This window comes from Vanessa atalanta, chromosome 2, assembly GCF_905147765.1.
Source record: "Vanessa atalanta chromosome 2, ilVanAtal1.2, whole genome shotgun sequence".
Classification (NCBI taxonomy): Eukaryota; Metazoa; Arthropoda; class Insecta; order Lepidoptera; family Nymphalidae; genus Vanessa; species Vanessa atalanta.
Window position 1 is genome coordinate 2,429,782 of NC_061872.1, and position 18,743 is coordinate 2,448,524.

Genomic DNA, 18,743 nt, shown 5'->3' on the forward strand with positions numbered 1-18,743 from the left:
AGCTAACGAAAAAGGTTTAATGTATTCTATATTCATATTTGATAATGTTAATGATATGCAAAATGAAATGCAACTATAGCGTAGATATACGCATGCAAATATAGCACAGACTAAAATATTAATAATTACTAGGGGGTCTCACGCGAAACTTCGCGTTTATTGAAACGATTTTTTAGGAATTTCGAAATCTATGACAGTTTTTGTTTTGATTTCATTTAATTGTAAACTGAAAGTCACTTCTCTACATTCAGTGCCAAAATCATGAAACCTCTTTTAATAATTTTGTTTACGTTTTTCATTTATTTCTTATACCAGGCCAGTAACTATATTCCCATAATCATTGGGACAAAAATCGGCTTACGCTATTAATATGTAAGTTTTCTTTAAAAGTATTCATATTCTGATGTGTATTGTGTATCCGTACAGCCTAGCCTTGTTGGTATAGGGTATGTTGTGTAAATTTTTCTTTTCATTCAAACCACATAAAGCCATTCATAAATTCACATTTTGTAAATCGACGCAACTCGCTCGGATGTGAAACTGGAACATCCTTAGAAAAAACTAAGCTTTCTTAATTTTAATAATTGTTCTGAATACATGTTTAAAAATAAAATTCAAATAATTAAACATTATCTGAATTTAATTTAAAATATTATTACACGAAAAAATATTCTGGCATTAAGACTAGCTACTCGCCCCAGTTTTGTATGGGTAGAATGATATAGATAACACAATTGTATTGAAGGACAATATATGTGGTGGTAGGGATTTGTGCAAGGCCCTCTGGGTAGGTACCATATATTCTATCGCCAAACAGCAGTAACAATACTTTGTTGTGTTCCGGTGTTTCGGTTGTCAATGGGCGGTGGTGACCACTTACCATCAGATGGCCCATAGGCTTATGTTTATTAATATTTCCATCTCATACTCTTTCTCCTTCTTGTATATATTATATTATAATACTAAATATAATAATATTAAAATTTATTTATTGTTATCGTTTTAATTCACACAGAATCATCAAGAACAATTTTATCATTTTTATTAAATTGTTCTCAAACGTTGTTAATTTATTTGATAGTAATACATAATATGAGCGGAAGCAACTTCATTCTAACCGGTTGACCCACGGAACATCGTTTTTTTTATATGTAGTGTTAGAAGGACAAAATGATCAGTAGGAGTGGCAGGGGCGAGATTTTAAAAGGTGCTGCACACCGAATTCTTTCACGGTGGTGTGAACTACATTAGGTAATTCCTATCCGTTTGTATCCATAGCCATCGCATCAGCACTATATATTTATTTACTTGTTCAGAATTTTGTTTGTTCAACTTATTTTGAATTTTGCTTATATGGGTCTCTTAGCAATTAATTGCAATAAAAGTAATTATTGATCTCGTTTGTTTTATTTTTTAACAAATTTCACTATTGGTATAGATTTTAAGAAAATCTTTACTAATATTATAAATGTGGAAATAACTCTGTCTGTCTGTCTGTAACGCTTTGACGGCCATACCACAGACCCGAATTCGATTAAATTTGCTATGAAGTAATCTTGAACCCCAAGAAAGGCTTTTTATAACTAACACCAAAATCGCGAGCGAGGGTGCGGACCAGTTTTAAAATAAATTTGGTTTACCTAATGAATTCATTAAACTAAACTATTATAAAATATAGATAAAACAAAAAAAGAGAATGCTTTTGCGAAGACAAAACAACCTAAAATGTATACAACTACATACAATTTCACGTTGCAATATGACGTAACAAATTGGTCTGCCTTTAAAACCACAACGCTAGTTTCCATATATTTGCCCTTCAATCTCAAACGGCTGGACGATTTCTAATAAATTATAGCATAGCGGTATGCAGTGAGATACAAGATACGTACTTGAAGTAAAAAGTAATATGTAAAGCGAATAGCGGGGTTACAAAGGACTTTTTTAAACTAAAGTTTTGCTAGGAGTAAACATAACTGTAGCCCTCGACGAGAGACGATTGCTTTCTGTTGCCTGACTCGTTAGTCTAGTCTTGATATAAGGTTGGAGAACTCGACGATCTCGGATCAAACCCCAGGTCAGGCCGAGAAAGAGTTATTGGGTTATTCTGTCGAAAAATTGACAGGAATAACGTCATAAAATGTGTTTCAGAAAGTACGCAAAGCCGTTGGTGCTGCGACTGAATTCTTTGTGGTCGTGTAAGATTTGATGGATTTGGGAGATTATGAGAGAGTTTGCGCACACATTTGTGCGTCATAATCCTGTGTTGTTGGCTGGTCACCCATGTGACTGGCCATCGTTGCTCCCATACTCTTTCATTTTTGGTGTTTCCCAGTGCTTAAGAATAGTTTATAATCCATATCTACTGATTTTATACGTGGAAGAGAAATTTTAAAATTCGATTATCGAACAGATAGTGTGTCAAATAGATACATATATCGATAAAACCAGCCCGAAGCCACGAGGCAGATAATTAGAGTTATGACAGTAATGTTTTAATACCCACAGGGGATTAATGTGTAGGCTACAATGTGTAGTAATAAAACAGAGTTTACAATAGAATATAATATCACTTATATTTAAGTGATTGTATTAAATTCCATTAACGATGTCGTAAAAGTGATTAGGTCAGACAATTGTCATTCCATTGAGTAAGAGGCACTTATACTAATGACTACGTTATAAATCTTAGTATCAAGTAAAGCTCTTAGGGTGATAATCTTATTACAAGGACGCATTAATAATAGCAATGAAATATCGCACACTTATACACGATATACATGAAACTAGCGGTTATCTGGCCGTTTCATGAGTTTTTTTTTATTTATGTCTTATTTTCCTTTCTAGCGTTTCTACTAACAACTTATTACTTTATTGCCGATCGAATCGAAACGTTATCGTTGCCATTTAGTCGATTCGTATTCTACAAACACAACGATCCAGTTAAGTTTCGGTCGAATTTAGATAGAAATTAGTAGAATTAGCCCTCAAGTAACGATTTAGCTGAGTTTTATCTTTGTGAGGAACAGTCAAAGTTAAAGAATAGAACCGGAAACGTATCATAACAGCTATTTGCGAGTAGAATTACACATACGTCCTTGAAATCGTTTTTTATGTATAATTTCATAAAATTCATTAATCGAAGTAAATGTATTGTAGCGAACAGTACAACAAACCTAAAATGAAAAACAAAAATAAAAGAGCAGAGCTCTCCCGGATTGCGCGGGATGCTAATATAAAGAAGAATTTGGAAAATTGCTTGATTAGGTACAGAGGAAACAGGACCGGCGACAGTGGTGCCCATTAGGGGACGCAAATGTCCAAAAGCGAACTTTTGGAAAAGTTTTATATATATTATCACTATATATAACTTTCTACTTATTTTGTTTGTATATATTACCATATGTAATGAGTTTCTGATTAATCGGTAGAGGGTGACTTTAGGTATAAAGGTCGCCTTTTATGCCAATTGCGTTGGTCGTCAAAGGTTTTGTTTATCAATAATCCATAACTTTATTTGCGTGTGATCAAGGGATATTATAGTGTGTATTAAATAACAGATAATGAAATAAATGAACAACGTTAGAGAATAATTGAATGACAAGAAATGAAATTGTTATTATATGTGACTAATATCCTTACAAAAAAATGTTTTATACAGAATAGTATAAACTGGAAAGAGAGGCTTATTCCTTGTGTGATGATTTATGGTGTCGTCTAAGATAGCACCGTCCACAACTGGAATATAATCCGTGTATCTGCTGTAGCAGACGGGTGACAGGCAGCTTCCCTGCGGTACACAGGGTGGGATGGGGCGTTCCGTGGACAGGATGTCTTCAACCGCCACATGAAATTAAAAAAATATTTTAAATTAACATGGTTGGTTGGTTATTTTTATTGCTATAAGTATTTGAAACGAGATATTTACCATGTTTTTTATTTTTATTTGGTAGAGTTCGATATTTCGACATTATCTACGGATGTCTTGTTCACGAGACTGAATAAAAATAAAAAACATGGTTAATATCCCGTTTCAAATAGTTGTTACCTGTAGTTACACTGACTCACTAATTTCTGATAAATAGTAATACAGAATAAGCAATTACTACATAGGTTAGATTCGAACAGTCAAAATGTCGAAATATACATGTTCTTTAGGACCTCGCTCATATTTACTTCCTATATAATTAATTTCAAATAGAATCATTGTTAAATATATTTTGAATGTCTCTCTACTGCTTTCATCCGCCGCTAAATTTCAGCTTGAAAATAAATTTAGTTACAAAAGCCAAAACTCGATTCCAAGTTAAATTAAAATTATTCTTTTAATTAATTTATTTGAAGGTACTCTTAAATTAATTTCGATACTTCTTAATAGCTGCAAAAAATATATTCTGTGTTACCATATCAAACTAGCGACCCGACCTGGCTTTGCACGGATGTACTAATAAAGAAAATCATATTATATACCCATAGGAATCATGTATCTTTTTACCAGTATTTTGGTTTTTAAAATTGGATCATTACTTTGTATTCAAACAATCATTTTGGCTATTTTAATATGAGTATATATATAGGTCTTGTATAATCGTATTTCCTTTATTTATGTTATTGGCGGACGAGCAAGTGGGCCACCTGATGATAAATCATCGCCCATAGGAAATGACGCTGTAAGAAATATTAACCTTTTTTTACATCGCCAATGCGCCACCAACCTTGGGAACTAAGATGTTATGTCCCTTGTACCTGTAGTTACACTGGCTCACTCAACCTTCAAACTGAAACACAACAATACTGGGTACTACTGTTTGTTGGTTGAATATCTGATGAGTGGGTTGTCTGCGTCTACTTTGACGGGCTTGCACAAAGCCCTACCACCAAGCAAACAATAAAAAGATTAACAATTATACATATTACGAGTAAATTTAAGATTCCGTATTACCTAAAAAAATACTTCTCTAAAATAAAACGAGTGAAAAAATATACAGCGTGCCTCATATTTTTTCTGTATATTTTAAACTGGAAAAAGTTACATTTAGAATGTAATGCCGGTAAAGGAGGTACGTGACCGCGACCCGAAATATGATTTTTTATTGTACGTAATATGCAATAAAAATAATTCATGACAATATAATGAACTTATCGTGCTACATTTTATTTTATGGTAGGATAGGGCTTGAGTACCACGCACGTGTCAATTATTCTTTTGAAAACATTTTAGTAAGGCAGTGTTATTAGTCGCCAAAATTGGCGTAAGCTGTGTAAGAACTAGTTATAATTACTAGATTACTCTCTATGAAAAGTAAACGATGATAAGACTAAGAATTAATTTGAGGAGAAGGTTTGGAACTTCTTCCACTACGCTGTTCCAATGTGATTAGATACACATCCGACAAATACAGGTTTCCTCACGATGTTTTTCTTTCATCGTCGCTTACGTTATGAATTATAAATATAAATGAACCACATATTGTAATATACATAATATATTATTTTAATTCCGTAACAATTACATGAGAATGTTTTAATTGTGTTTAATTTGTGTTTATAATTCATCTCGTGCCCGGTGCTGAAGGAAAACATCGTGAGGAAACATGCGTGTGTCTAATTTCAACGAAATTCTGTCACATGCATTGGAGCAGCGTGGCGGAATACGCTCCAAACCTTCTCCTCAAAAGGGAGAGGAGGCCTTAGCCCAGCAGTGGAAAATTTACAGGCTGTTTATGTTTTATGTTTGTGATATAAGAATGAGCCGGAAAGACAAATGCATTATTTCATGATTGTGAGTGAAAATTCAGACCTGGTTGACTACCTTCATGTGATTTGTTTGTGTTTTTTATTCTATTCGTGCTCGGCGAGAAAGCATCGCACGTGCCGGATATTCTATCAGAACATGATATGCGGCGGGTGAATGGCGCTGATGGCCAGATGTGCTTGTGTTCGGTTCACCCGCGTCGTATAAATGAACATTTAAACTTACCGCAATAATATGTAAGCAGCCAAAGAATGTATGTGAAAGTTACTCCATATTTTATTTTGTTAACTGAGTGGCTGCGCCTGGCAATCATGCGATGGACCCCAATTTAAGAAACCCTGTTCTAGCATGTGTATTTACCCATCAACCCGCAAAGGAACAGCTCGTTGGAACAAGCTTAACTCTTCTCTTAGCCAGTCATCGTCTTTATTGAATTTATTAATAAAACAATGAAAAATATTTTGACTATTTTTTCAAGACCACTTTAAATATAAAGTTAGTGATGAAAATACTTGTAACAGAGGTAGAAATATTTAAGGCTTTTGTTTATGACTATATCGACTTACGTTTAATTAATTTATTAGAATAAAATCAATTGCGATACATATTATTTATTACTTTCAGCCGGTGGTCAAGGAAGGTTATTTGATGAAGCAGACGCGCAGCTTTCAGCGGTGGCAACGGCGATACTTTAAGCTGCGCGGGCGCACACTCTACTACGCGAAGGAGAAAGATGTGAGTGAATTATTTTTTTAATTTTAATGTCACATGTGTTAGTTATAATAGAAGTAAAATAACGTACACACTATAACTTTAAGTTACTTTACTTTAGAACAAAATAATGTTCTACGATCTTCTAATTTTTTATGGGTACGGAACTAATTGAAAAAGAAACAAAATATATGTATAAATCGCTGAATGATATCTTAGTATCTGAATAACGGCCTATAGTGTGGAAGAGTCAGCAATGTATATAAATATGTATGTTCTAACTATTTGAAACTACTGTTTTTAACATCAATGTATATCTCTTAATAAAAGTAAGCGAAATGTTATTTGCATTATGCATATCTCGTTCGAAAAGAAAACTATAGATATAAAAAATATCATTCGGATATTTATAAAGTCACGGGTACTTTAAAAATAATCACACTGACTTATAAAATGTTTTTGAAAGGCAATAGAATGTTAAAGAGAGTAAGTTGAATTATATGAAATTAAATGCTGCCCGTCTCCTTTGCCTGTGAAAACATCACGCTGAGAATACTAGATATAATCGAAATATTCTATATAGTTAAAAAAGTTAGTAGGTATGTATATTTACATAAATCTAGGAAGCCGATTCGAAATTTGCCATTTATTCAAAACTTTGTTTGTTTATTTAATTGCGATGATAATAATATTTGATGTCATTAAGCTACTCTTAATACGAACCCAGTTTATAGTATTTCACATACTTAGAATAATTCAGTCGTTTCTACAAATCAAGTTTTAATGGTTTGGCTTGATTTAACGAGTCCCATACTGAGCAATCGAACTCGGATGGTAAATGTTAAGAGATCTCCTAGGGATAGAAATGGATTAAGAATGTATCCTTGAAGGACTCCTCAAATAATTGCAGGAGTCCTTCAAGGATATATTCTTAATCCATTTCCTTTCCATTATTGTCTTTTAGATTATAATCGTGAAATAATAGTATTCGCTACGGGCGCACAATATATTTATATAACGAAGTTTTGTTTTTCGAATATTGAAAAGGACGTATCATGAATTTTTATTTTTATATAACCCGGTTGTACATTTAAACGATGTTCTTATTTCGATGTGATAAAAATAAACAGTGTGTCGTCGAAAATTTGGATATTTTTATCGAATTACAACAAAGCCGAGGTCTGTTTGTTTTTACTCTAAACGATTTCCATATCTCTGGATATGGTGGTTTTCCAAGGTCGGTGCCTTTAAAGCCAGCGACTCATATGCAATTCTCCCTTTAATGCGGACGTTTCCGGTGATCACTTATTATCAGTTGGACACGTTTACGTTTGATTTTTATAAAATAGCGTGAACACAGACATACTAATACTGGATATACTATGATATAATATACGAATGACGTGTTTTGTTTTGTCACCACCACCAGCTGGAATACTTTGACTCCCACTACTCAATATAATTATAGACATTTATCAATTGCATTGGTAGGTATTTAGTCGTAACTTCTTGCTAAATAAATATTAGATAGAATAACTAGTATAGAAAAATAGATATTTAACAATTTTGGAAAGGAAGGAATAAATTACAAGATTATCCTAATTTTTTTTCCGATGGTAACATTAAGCGCTGGGTATCATTATTTTAGAAATGTTTTCAACATGACTTTTTAAATCTTTACGTTACGTTTTTAATTACTTAAAAAAACTTAATAAAGCTATAAGATACTTCTTTTATGGTTAGGAACTATCAGACTACATTAGAATAGTTAATTGTTTATTAACTATGATAAATTAGTCGTAGTAGTAGTAGTTGTTTTTGATTTAGTTATTTAATTCTTAAAAGCTTTAAGAAGTCTGATAATAGACTGTATAGCAGTGCGATGATCCTACTCGAAGTTCAAGAGACTTAATTCCATCAGACTTAAGCCGAGCGAATTCTTGCGCAACGGCTAATATTAAATAAAAGTGAAATCATAGATCCTTGCCGTACGTATAGTAAGCTCGTAATATTTAGAAGGGCGGGGATTACACCTGGGCAGTTCCGAGACGGCTGGGCGCCGACGTCGCCGATTAACCGACTAGTCAGTTCAGTTGCGCTTTAAGCGCCGGACGAGACAGACGGTTCTATATCGCTCGTACCAAAATAACCCGCGAGTATCTTAACATAGAATCATTAATGAAAACCTTTCTATATCAGCTCGAAACACCGTATAATCTGCTTTAGATACATAGTGTTTCATCGTAGCTAACTCTCGTAGTCGTTTCTCGTATGTGATGTGTGACCGTATGTTGTTGACCTGGTTTTAATTTTGACTCTTGCTCAATTGCCGTTTTGGCTGATCAGAGCAACGTATTTTCGATTTCGTAAGTATTATTTATATGTTACTAATTATATTTTACATATTCAATAAGTTAATTATAGGTAAGATAGGATTATTTAAACGTATGTATGTTGTATTTAAAAATTGTTAAATATATCGTGTGTGACTTCGGTTTAATATTTAAATAAAAACAATTATAAGGTATTTTCTTGTTTTTTTTATTACGCGGAGTATTAAATACATTGAAAATACTTCAGACAATACCGTAATTGTATTGTGTAGAAAACCTAGTAGCGTATAACCAAGTAATGGAACGAGCATTTGACCGTTTGTCAAATGGTTTTGATTCTGTTTCAGAACTTTATCTTAAAATATTATAGTTTAATATCTTCAGAAATTGCGTTTAACATTGTTTTAAACGCTATTTTCAATAGACATTAAATAAAACACTATGTGGAGTGTGGTATAACATGACGTTTTACTTTTTTTCATTAAAAAGTACTTTGTGGGCTTTGCTTGTAATGTCCTATTTAAAATTTTATTACTGTTAATAATAAACATTCGCTTACGTTGGTAGATCTTAATTAATTAATTCAATATATTTTTATGATAATCTCAATATTACATTGATCTGATTGAGATAACGAATGAATGCTGTGACGTGTTTAAAATTTAATTACAAAAAGATCTGGAAATGCACTTCGATAGCTTCACTATTTATGACCAGAGACATTCATAGTATACAAAGTTTGTCATTCGACGCTCGCTCCGAGCGTGAAATATTTGGAACTGTTACAATGTATATATTTACTCGTTTATCCTTTAAATCAGTGGGATAAAACCCCGGAGCGGCGTGGGATTGAGAAAAATAATCGAGGTAAACAATCTATCCCTTTTTTTTAAATATTTTCAAAAATATGTGATACGTGTCTTTACGCCATAGAGTGCATGAACGAATCAAAACAAATGACGAATAGTCAGTTACTTTGATTTGTCGCTAAAAGTTGATGATATTTGATTCAAATATAGTTCTTAAAATGGTATTGCTACTGTGGAAATATAATCTTGTTTCATAAATGTGTAATTTTTTTTTAAATATGTTGCTTCCCTTCGGTGGCCATGATCAACGCACTACCGTGCCCTGAAATAACTACGTCGCTACTTTAAATATTCTTATTTTTTATTCATATGTATATAGCTCTATATATAGCTCACATAATAACTCAGCTCATAATTCATATTATCAAAAAAAATAAAAATACAAGCAAAAAACAACCATATTGCTATTAAATAAATTTTAAACAGCATATGCTATGCATATGTAAATTTTATTCCAACAGCTATACTGATAAATGCCTAACTAAGAAAATCTCCTAAACCAATATCCATATAACTTATACCTGAAGATTTTAGTGTATATTTAGTATTATATGAGAAGTGGAGTTCTGTGGTTTCATCCGCTTTAAATTTTTACTATTGACGTGACGAGTTTGATTTTCATGTTCTTGTATGTCATGTTTTAATTTGTTTGCATAACGATATTTCTAGAATATAATTACAGAATATATAACACATGATGGCTCCTAACAAGGTTTTCGAGCAGAATCTCTAGTTTTAATGACGTACCTCGGGGCTCAAGGCTCGTAGTTTTTATATGCGGGTTGGTCATAAAACGGACCGCCAACCCTCGGGTTTGTTTCGGGATTTTGAACGTTCGAAAACGTGTAATCGGGTAGATAACTTTATGTGATAAAAATTTAAAGGACACTCTATTCGTTGTGTTTATGCAATGTTAAATTTATTTAATTATTCGTTCATTCATGGTATGATTATTTTTAGTTAAATCTTAAGAATTAAATAGAAACTACCTAAAATGCACTCGGAGATGGCCCAGTGTTTAGAATACGAGCCTCTTAGCCAAATATTGCGGGCTCAAACCCAGGCAAGCAACTGAATTTCATGTGCTCAAATTGTGTTTATAATTCATCTTGTTCTCGGCAGTGAAGGAAAACATCGTGAGTAACGTGTCTAATTTACATTAAAATTCTGCGACACGTGTTTCCAACAAGACGCATTGAAACAGCGTGGTGGTAAATCCGAAATCTTTAAAGATACATTTTTAATGATTGACTTTCACTTTATCTAAAATACAAGATTTAAACAATGTAGATAAGAGATAGAACATAATTTCGAGAGAATACGATCAAAGCTATTAGACTTCAATTAGTGTTATCTGTTCTCCGAGACGGATCTGTTCCCGCTTAGTTCTATCTGTCTCGTGCGGTTATCTTTAAACTTAACCGACAGTTTGTAACTTACGCGCTAGTCGGTAAGTTGTAAAGTACACTTCAGTATAAATGGTCGATAATGAAAATACATTTGCTACACAAAAAGTTTATATTGATATTGATGACGAGTATATTTACTATTAAATGGAAAGGTTTCAAGGTAAATAATTCAAAGTAAATACTATAAATTTAATTTCCCAATAGGACCATTATGGCGCTTTGGTCTTTCTTCCTTTCACTCGTGCAGGTTTTCTCACGATGTTTTCCTTCACCATCGAGTACGTCAAATTTTAATTTTGATTGCTTGGGTCGCAGCAATTGGTTAATATTTACGGGTTTCTAACAACTAGGCCATCGCAATGTTTGGGTGTATAGTTATATATTTTAAAATGAGACTAACCATGAGTTATACAATTAGGGGGTTTTATCAAATTGCCTATGCATTCAAAATATATGATGAAAAATTATACTAGCTACGGTAGGCCTGCTTTAAATTATTATTGGGAACACACTTTATGAATGCACCCGGAAACGTCAAACATGACATAACATTTTTTGACAAACATGGCCGTTTATTGAACTGTCATGTCATTGAATTTCATGGATTTAATGTCGAAATATCTCGATTATACGAATTTTGCGGATATATGTTGTCGTCTGTAAAATAATTATTTTTCAACGATCTATAATTGTGGATAGGTTTCGATCGGAGTAGACCTGCACGAAATTATTAATATATATGATATACATATCTTCATACAAGCTAATAGTTCTATAAATTATTCATTTTACATATTCGGTTTCGACAAATAAAATTAATTAATTAAATTCGCTATATTAGAACAATGATTTTTTAAATTATACAGCTGTTGAATTTTTCAATTAATTCTTTGTAAAATGACCTTTCAATGAACCACACGTTTGGATAATACGACGCTTTTCTCCTGAACAGCTTTTGAAATTGTTTTTGTTAAGTGATCATTTGTCATATGGTTTTTCTCAAACATTAGGGAACCGAACAAAAAAGGTTATGTATAGACTGAGCGTGTTGACATAAGAAAATGAGACTCAGCGGTAGGATTCAGTTATTAGTAAGGTAACGTAACCACAAAGGAGAAACGTGTATAGGATCGTTTAAATACATTTACAAGTAAATGGGCCATCCGACAGTTAGTTGTCACTGTCGCCCGTAGATACTATTGATGCATTACAAGTAATGCACACGACTTTACTGTATTAATTCCATTTGTCCCTTGTGCCCATAATTACACTGGCTAACTTACAATACATACTGGGAGATTGTAATAACAATTATTTAATAGAATTTGTAATTAATGTTTGTCGGACATGGAATATACAAAACTATTGCCTTCTTTCACGATTGCACGATTTGCACTCCTTACTCATTTTATACCTTTACGATAAAATGATCGCCGCCTTGTCAAATATAAACAAAAAAAGCTACAATATTTCATTAGGTTTTCTTAGTAGTGAATTCTGTAAGAACTCACTTCATATCCACTCGTATCACACACTCGTGGAATGTTGAAAATCAACTTACGGTTATACGACATTATGTTGCGTGTATCCTTTAAATGTCACTATTGATATAGTCAGTGCTGCTAATCAGATTTTGAAATTTCATAATCGTTTTCCGATGTGAGTTCCCTTGTTCGTCCCAACAGGACTGAGGTGGCAGAGTTTTAACAGTCAATGAGCAAATGTAACATGTAATGTTCTATGTCGAATAAAGGTTTTGACTTTGATTTCGACTCGATTTCCTGTTTTATGGTAGAACGAGATAAGGAAGATGAATAAGACGAGCTTGCAAAGAATCAACCTTACAAAAAATGTATCTGCTCGTAACCTGAGGCAATGTTCACAAGTAAAGAGAGCGAGACAACAATATACAAAGTCAAAGGTCAAAGTACATACATATACAATAATTCAAAACAAACAAGTTAATAATGGAAGCCTGGCTGTATGAGAAACAACTTTAATATTATAACAACGAAAACATTCGACTGATACTATTCCCAGACGTATTTAGATTCCATGTCGTGTAAACGATTTTCACGAAATGGTACATTTATATTTCAAACGGACAGTACGATACCTTCATATATTTATATTTTTTATGGATTTGATGAATATTTTGTATTTTTAAAACGTGTTTTATATAATTTTTGTATTCCTTATATATGTAATATAAGGAATTTAAGTAAGCTGATCAAATTATATTAATTTTAGACCGTCTTTTTATCACAATGTCAACACTATGCTGTAGAAAAAACTGTACAAGAAGTTTTATTTTTTTCTTAAAAATAATAATCCATGAAACACTGAATAAATTGTTTCTATATATAAGTCCATAAGCACACATTTGCCTGCTATTTCATAAAAGTCATAACGATGATATTATAAGACTGTTATTACACTTTTATTTTGTATTAGTCTTCGCTCGCGGGCTCGCTCGGGTTTTAGGGGTTGGTCGTCAGGTGCATAAGAAGTAGTCTTTATGTTAAAGGCTTGGGGTTAAAGAGCAATCGACAGACAGACAAATACAGTTACGTTCGCATTTATAATTTCAGTATAGATGAAAGGGTTTGTAATATGCTTGTACCTGCATTTTTTGCCAATTTTATTAACGCATGTAAATTAGAATAAATTATTAAAAAATCCAATGCCACATTCGAGCAGTAACGTCGACTCTGAGCCCTCATAATTATGACGTAGACGCTTTACAATTGGATCTTACTTCTAATATTTAATACAAAAACTGAATATTTATTAATAGTAAAATGTTTTTGTTAATAAAAAATAATTATTTATGTCGTTGGTCTTTTTGAAAAATTCTTTCAGCGTGAGGTCAAGTGGTAGGCAGTGACGTCAGAGGCAAAATCATTTTGCTTGCGACTGACCTGTTTAATTTGAACACAATATGTGAAATTCAAAGAAATTAATTCATCACAGTTCCCTCACACTAAGATAGTTCAGAAATGCAGAGACATACAAAAATAAAGAGAAACATTAATTTTTAGGGTTCCCTAGCCAGATAGCAAAAAAGGGAACCCTTATGGATTCGTCATGTCTGTCTTTCTGTCTGTTCGTATGTCACAGCCACTATTTTCCGAAACTAGCTCTTAGTATACTGTTGAAACTTGGTAAGTAAATGTATTCTGTGAACAGCATTAAGATTTATCACACATAAAGTGGTAAAATGTGGGTCCAAGTAACTTCTAAAATAAGAGAATGATAAAACTAAAAATTATATATAATGTACCATTCAACTTCCACTGAAAGTAGTTGTTGTTTTACCACGTCATAATCAACAGAAATATAAAAAATTATAAACATAAACCTAATGCATAAGCCGTGAACCATTATTTTCTCACTTGCTGCTACGGAACCCTTCATGGGGAGTCCGATTCGCACTTGGCCGGTTTTTTGTTAATATATATTAAAAGGGTATGAAATAACTTCTGTGATATTTTTTACGAACGCAATTGGAGCACGGTTGAACACTCGTTGCAACTTAAAACGTGCACGTTACGCACATTTTCAATGGACGTCGTAACGATTTACGCTTACGTTACTTTGTGATAACATTTTAGGTCAGTCGCTTTAGCGTTACAAAGTGCTTTAGTGTTTTTAACATGCGCATAACATCTTCTCAACGTTATGAACTATTATGTTTTCAACAAATTATATCATTATAGTTCAGTATAGACTTTCCTTTTATATTAGTGTAAAGTTTTATAAATTTAGATAAAAATTATTTTATATATAAGGGATATTTTTGAAAATTCTATCTTTATGCAAGTTTGGTTTTTTGTTGAAATGTGAACAGTAATTAAGTTTCGTGTATGACATGAATAATTTAAATATGGTTATAATAGTTACGTATAAAAAAACCGTGTGTAGTTCTCGTCGTAGCTTAATTCGTAGAGGCTAGCGTAGCAATTTTCGTCGAATAAAATGGTCGTTTTATGATCTTCATACGTATGAATGTAAATGAATGTAATTTTATTTCTAAACTTTATATCACTTGCCATCTTATAAAAAACGGTTATCATTGTCCACTACATGAAATGTTATATTAATATTTTTAAGGCATTTTCTGTATAAGACAAACGCTGTGTGGACCACTCAATTTTGGCGGCTGGTTTTCGGAGCCGATATGACTTGGAAACCTTCAAAAATAACCTACTCGTTCTTCAAAGGCCTGCAACTCACCTGCAAATTTCCCTGTGTTGCAGATGTCCATGGACATAGACAGTAATAGTTACTTTCTATCAGGTAAGTGCCTTCTACCTACCTGGCTAGTCTCTCTTAAGAATCTACCATGTCATCACTTTAAGAAATATGTCTTATGTTGCAATTTGTTAAGATGTAATCGACACGCGTCTGATTATTTGTATTTTATTGTACCTTACTATATCATGTTGAGATTTGAGTTGTACTCCTATTATTTGTGGGTCCTAAATCTATTAACAAACTTGACAGTTTGTGGCAATCGAATCGAATAGGAATCGTTGCTGTTTAGCCATTTTCCTATTCTACAAACGCAACGATTCAATTGCGGTTCGGTCGAAGTTGGATCGGAATATAATCGTAATCAAATCGTAACCGATATAAAGAAGGAGAATTGTTCCTCAGTTACGATTAAGAATAAATAATCCAGTGTGACTTATATTCAAAGTTGGATCAGACTAGAATTGGTCAGATAGTAGAATTGCCCCCAGGTGCTCAAAAATGATAATAACACATATCTTCAGAGCACGTTTTTTAAATAGCATCCGAGTATATTTTTACAAATGTAACACAAAAGTCACATCAAATTAGAATTTCTACCCGAACGAAATGAATGAATGAATATTAAATTCGCAATATTCTAAATTAAAAAAGTGACGATTTCCCCAAACAAAAGCCTGATGGAATATTTGCGATGTAAGAGTTTGTTTTGGTTTAATATTTTCTCATCTCATCTCATTCTCGTCAACGCGTTATTTTTTTATAATAATTTATATTTGTCGGTCGTTTTTATACATCGTATATTAGTAAGTTGACATAACATAACTTAGAACTCAAAACTTAAGGTTGGTGGTGAGCTGACGATATAAGGGATGATTAATATTTCCCACGGCGTAAATGTCTATGGGCGAGTGTGATTACTCACCATCAGTCCATTTGCTCGTCGTCAAATGGGCCACTTGTTTGTAGCTGTTATAAATATTGTTATACTTAAGAAATTCCAGAGACTTATAATTAAAATGACTAGATATAAGAGATAGTATTTTGTTTTCAATTATTATTAATAAGGCAGTATAATATGAACGTATTATTGTTTAATGAAAGAATATGCAATGAATATATTTATTCCAAAATCTAGTTTTGATGGACGGAAGAATTCCAATAAGCGACGTCATGTTGTCGACGCGCTGATTTATTTCGTTCCTGTAAAATAGTTCCAAACTTGGTATATAAACTCGTATATTTATTCTTACCTAGTGCTCACCCATTGGTTGAAATTTAACTCTAATTTATTTGCTAATAAAAATGAGACTTTATATTCATAAGAAGTAAGTGCTTACATAAATTTGAGGACGAGGAGTTTTGATGTACTTGAGGTTTGTATGAAGATGAAGTATAAAATATTACAATATTTTTATCATGTATGTCAAAAATATATTACATTAATTTGTTATGTTCAAATTGCCGAAAATAAAAACATAATACATTTTCTGTGGTCAAACCTTAATAACCAATAACGCCTTTTTCATATTTTCTTTAGGTTTTATTTATTGGGTTGAACCTCATTTTCCCCATCCTTTTAATTTTTTAAATAACTCGAAAATTATTACGTGGAATAGTAGTTATAAAGTCGTATAAATTTTGTAGCAGATCTCTCAAACTTTTGTCGAATTTTGTACTTTCACAAAAAATAAATAAAAGCCTTCGATTTTGATAACAGTGTGTTATTGTACACTTCTTCATTGAAGACCACTGGACGACCACTAGTTATTATGACCACGAGCTGGGCTGGGCACAACCGAATAATTGAAATTTTGTAGAAGCTGCCCAGTTTATAAAGACAAAAGATATAAGTAATAAAATATTTAAAACAAAATCGAAGCATTTAACGGTTTAGTATGACGTCATATTGTATCTAAACGTTACCCGCCCATCATTAAATCGAAAGGGAAATTGATTCCAATTTGCCTACAAATAATTTGTAATTAGAGCAGAACGGTTGTTAACTATGAATTTTGTAATAAAAAATAGTTTTAATTGAGGATGTCAAGACATTATCTGATGATGGTAACGGCCAAGTCATGGTTTAGAGTCCAATCCTAAGAGGTTCTCGGGGTGCAGATAAACTTCCTAGTCCCAGTGACGTTTAAGGAGGGGAAGAAAGTGCATAGCGCCTACACTTGCACCCTGGTCTTCTTCGATGGAGCAGATCAGTGGATGCTCACCTCATGCGCTCCGCGACTTTCTTCGACATAAGACTCCCGTAGAAAAAAACCATCTTCATCCAAGAGGATGAGCAAATGGGTTGCTTAATGGTAAGTAGTCACCACCACCCATAGATTGGTGCTGTAAAAAACATTAACCATTACTTACACATCTAAAGCGTCACCGATCTCTGGAGATAAGATGTCATGTTCTTTGCGCCTTTAGTTACACTGATTTAATCACACTTCAACAATTTTAAGTATTGCTGTTTGGCGATAGAATATCTGATGAGTGGGTGGTAGATGAGCTTGCACAAATCTATATAATGTACTACAGACAGATCTCGATAAATATATCATTAGATATAATACAATATCTTTCACTTTACTACTGGATATACCACTTTAATGTTATCTTAAGTTCCGAAGCTGATTTTTATCCAAGTGATTATGGGACGATTGCTGCATATTAAAAAAAGTTTATATTCTCATTTTCAACAGCTCCAGCCGTACATGGGCAGAAAAATAAAGGGGATTCTTGATCGCAATTTACTAAATTGTTACGATTTAACAAAGATTTTTTTTTTTTAATTTAACAAAGAATAAATCAGAATAAAATATTAAAAGAAAAAATAATATAAAAAAAATATAAAAACGTTAATAAATTAAAGTAAATTGTTGTCGACAAACTCCAATTCTAATTGAACTAATTTTAGTCCAGGATCCATGGTCCATCCATTTTGATTGAGGTTTGAATTAAAACTCGTTAGTCATAAATTTTCGAGAATTATCAAATCGCCATATTTCATCCTTGCTACTTCTGTTAGCTACCACAATCGAGAGTATTCGTACAATAAATTGTTGGGTGTCTCATCATAATGAAGCTACTCACGAAAAATTTGTTTGATAGTAATCAAGTGCAAAAATGAACCGTGAATCCTGGACTATATATATTATTTGACTTTAAAAATTTCATTTAAATAAGTTCTCATAATCTTGACGCCAAATGTAGTTTACAATGAAATGAAATCGAAACAAAACCTGTCATAGATTTCGAAATTCCTAAAAAATATTTTGAATAAACGCGATGTTTCACCTAAGACCCACACTAGTCCATAATTAATATCATAGATTAATTATTTTTACAATGATATCGCGTCAATCTAATGTAAGAGTTGTTTATTTTTCTTTACTCCTCTCGTGGTTGG

At 32.7% G+C, this 18,743-nt stretch overlaps 1 protein-coding gene across 1 annotated transcript in view; it reads left to right on the top strand.

The window, feature by feature from the left end:
- Positions 1–18,743, top strand: part of LOC125068912 (diacylglycerol kinase eta) — a 178,804-nt gene that overhangs the window by 22,004 nt on the left and 138,057 nt on the right. Inside the window, exon 2 of the mRNA XM_047678291.1 lies at positions 6,380–6,490. Within this exon, the coding sequence (XP_047534247.1) occupies positions 6,380–6,490 (111 nt within the window). The remainder of the gene's footprint in view (positions 1–6,379; positions 6,491–18,743) is intronic.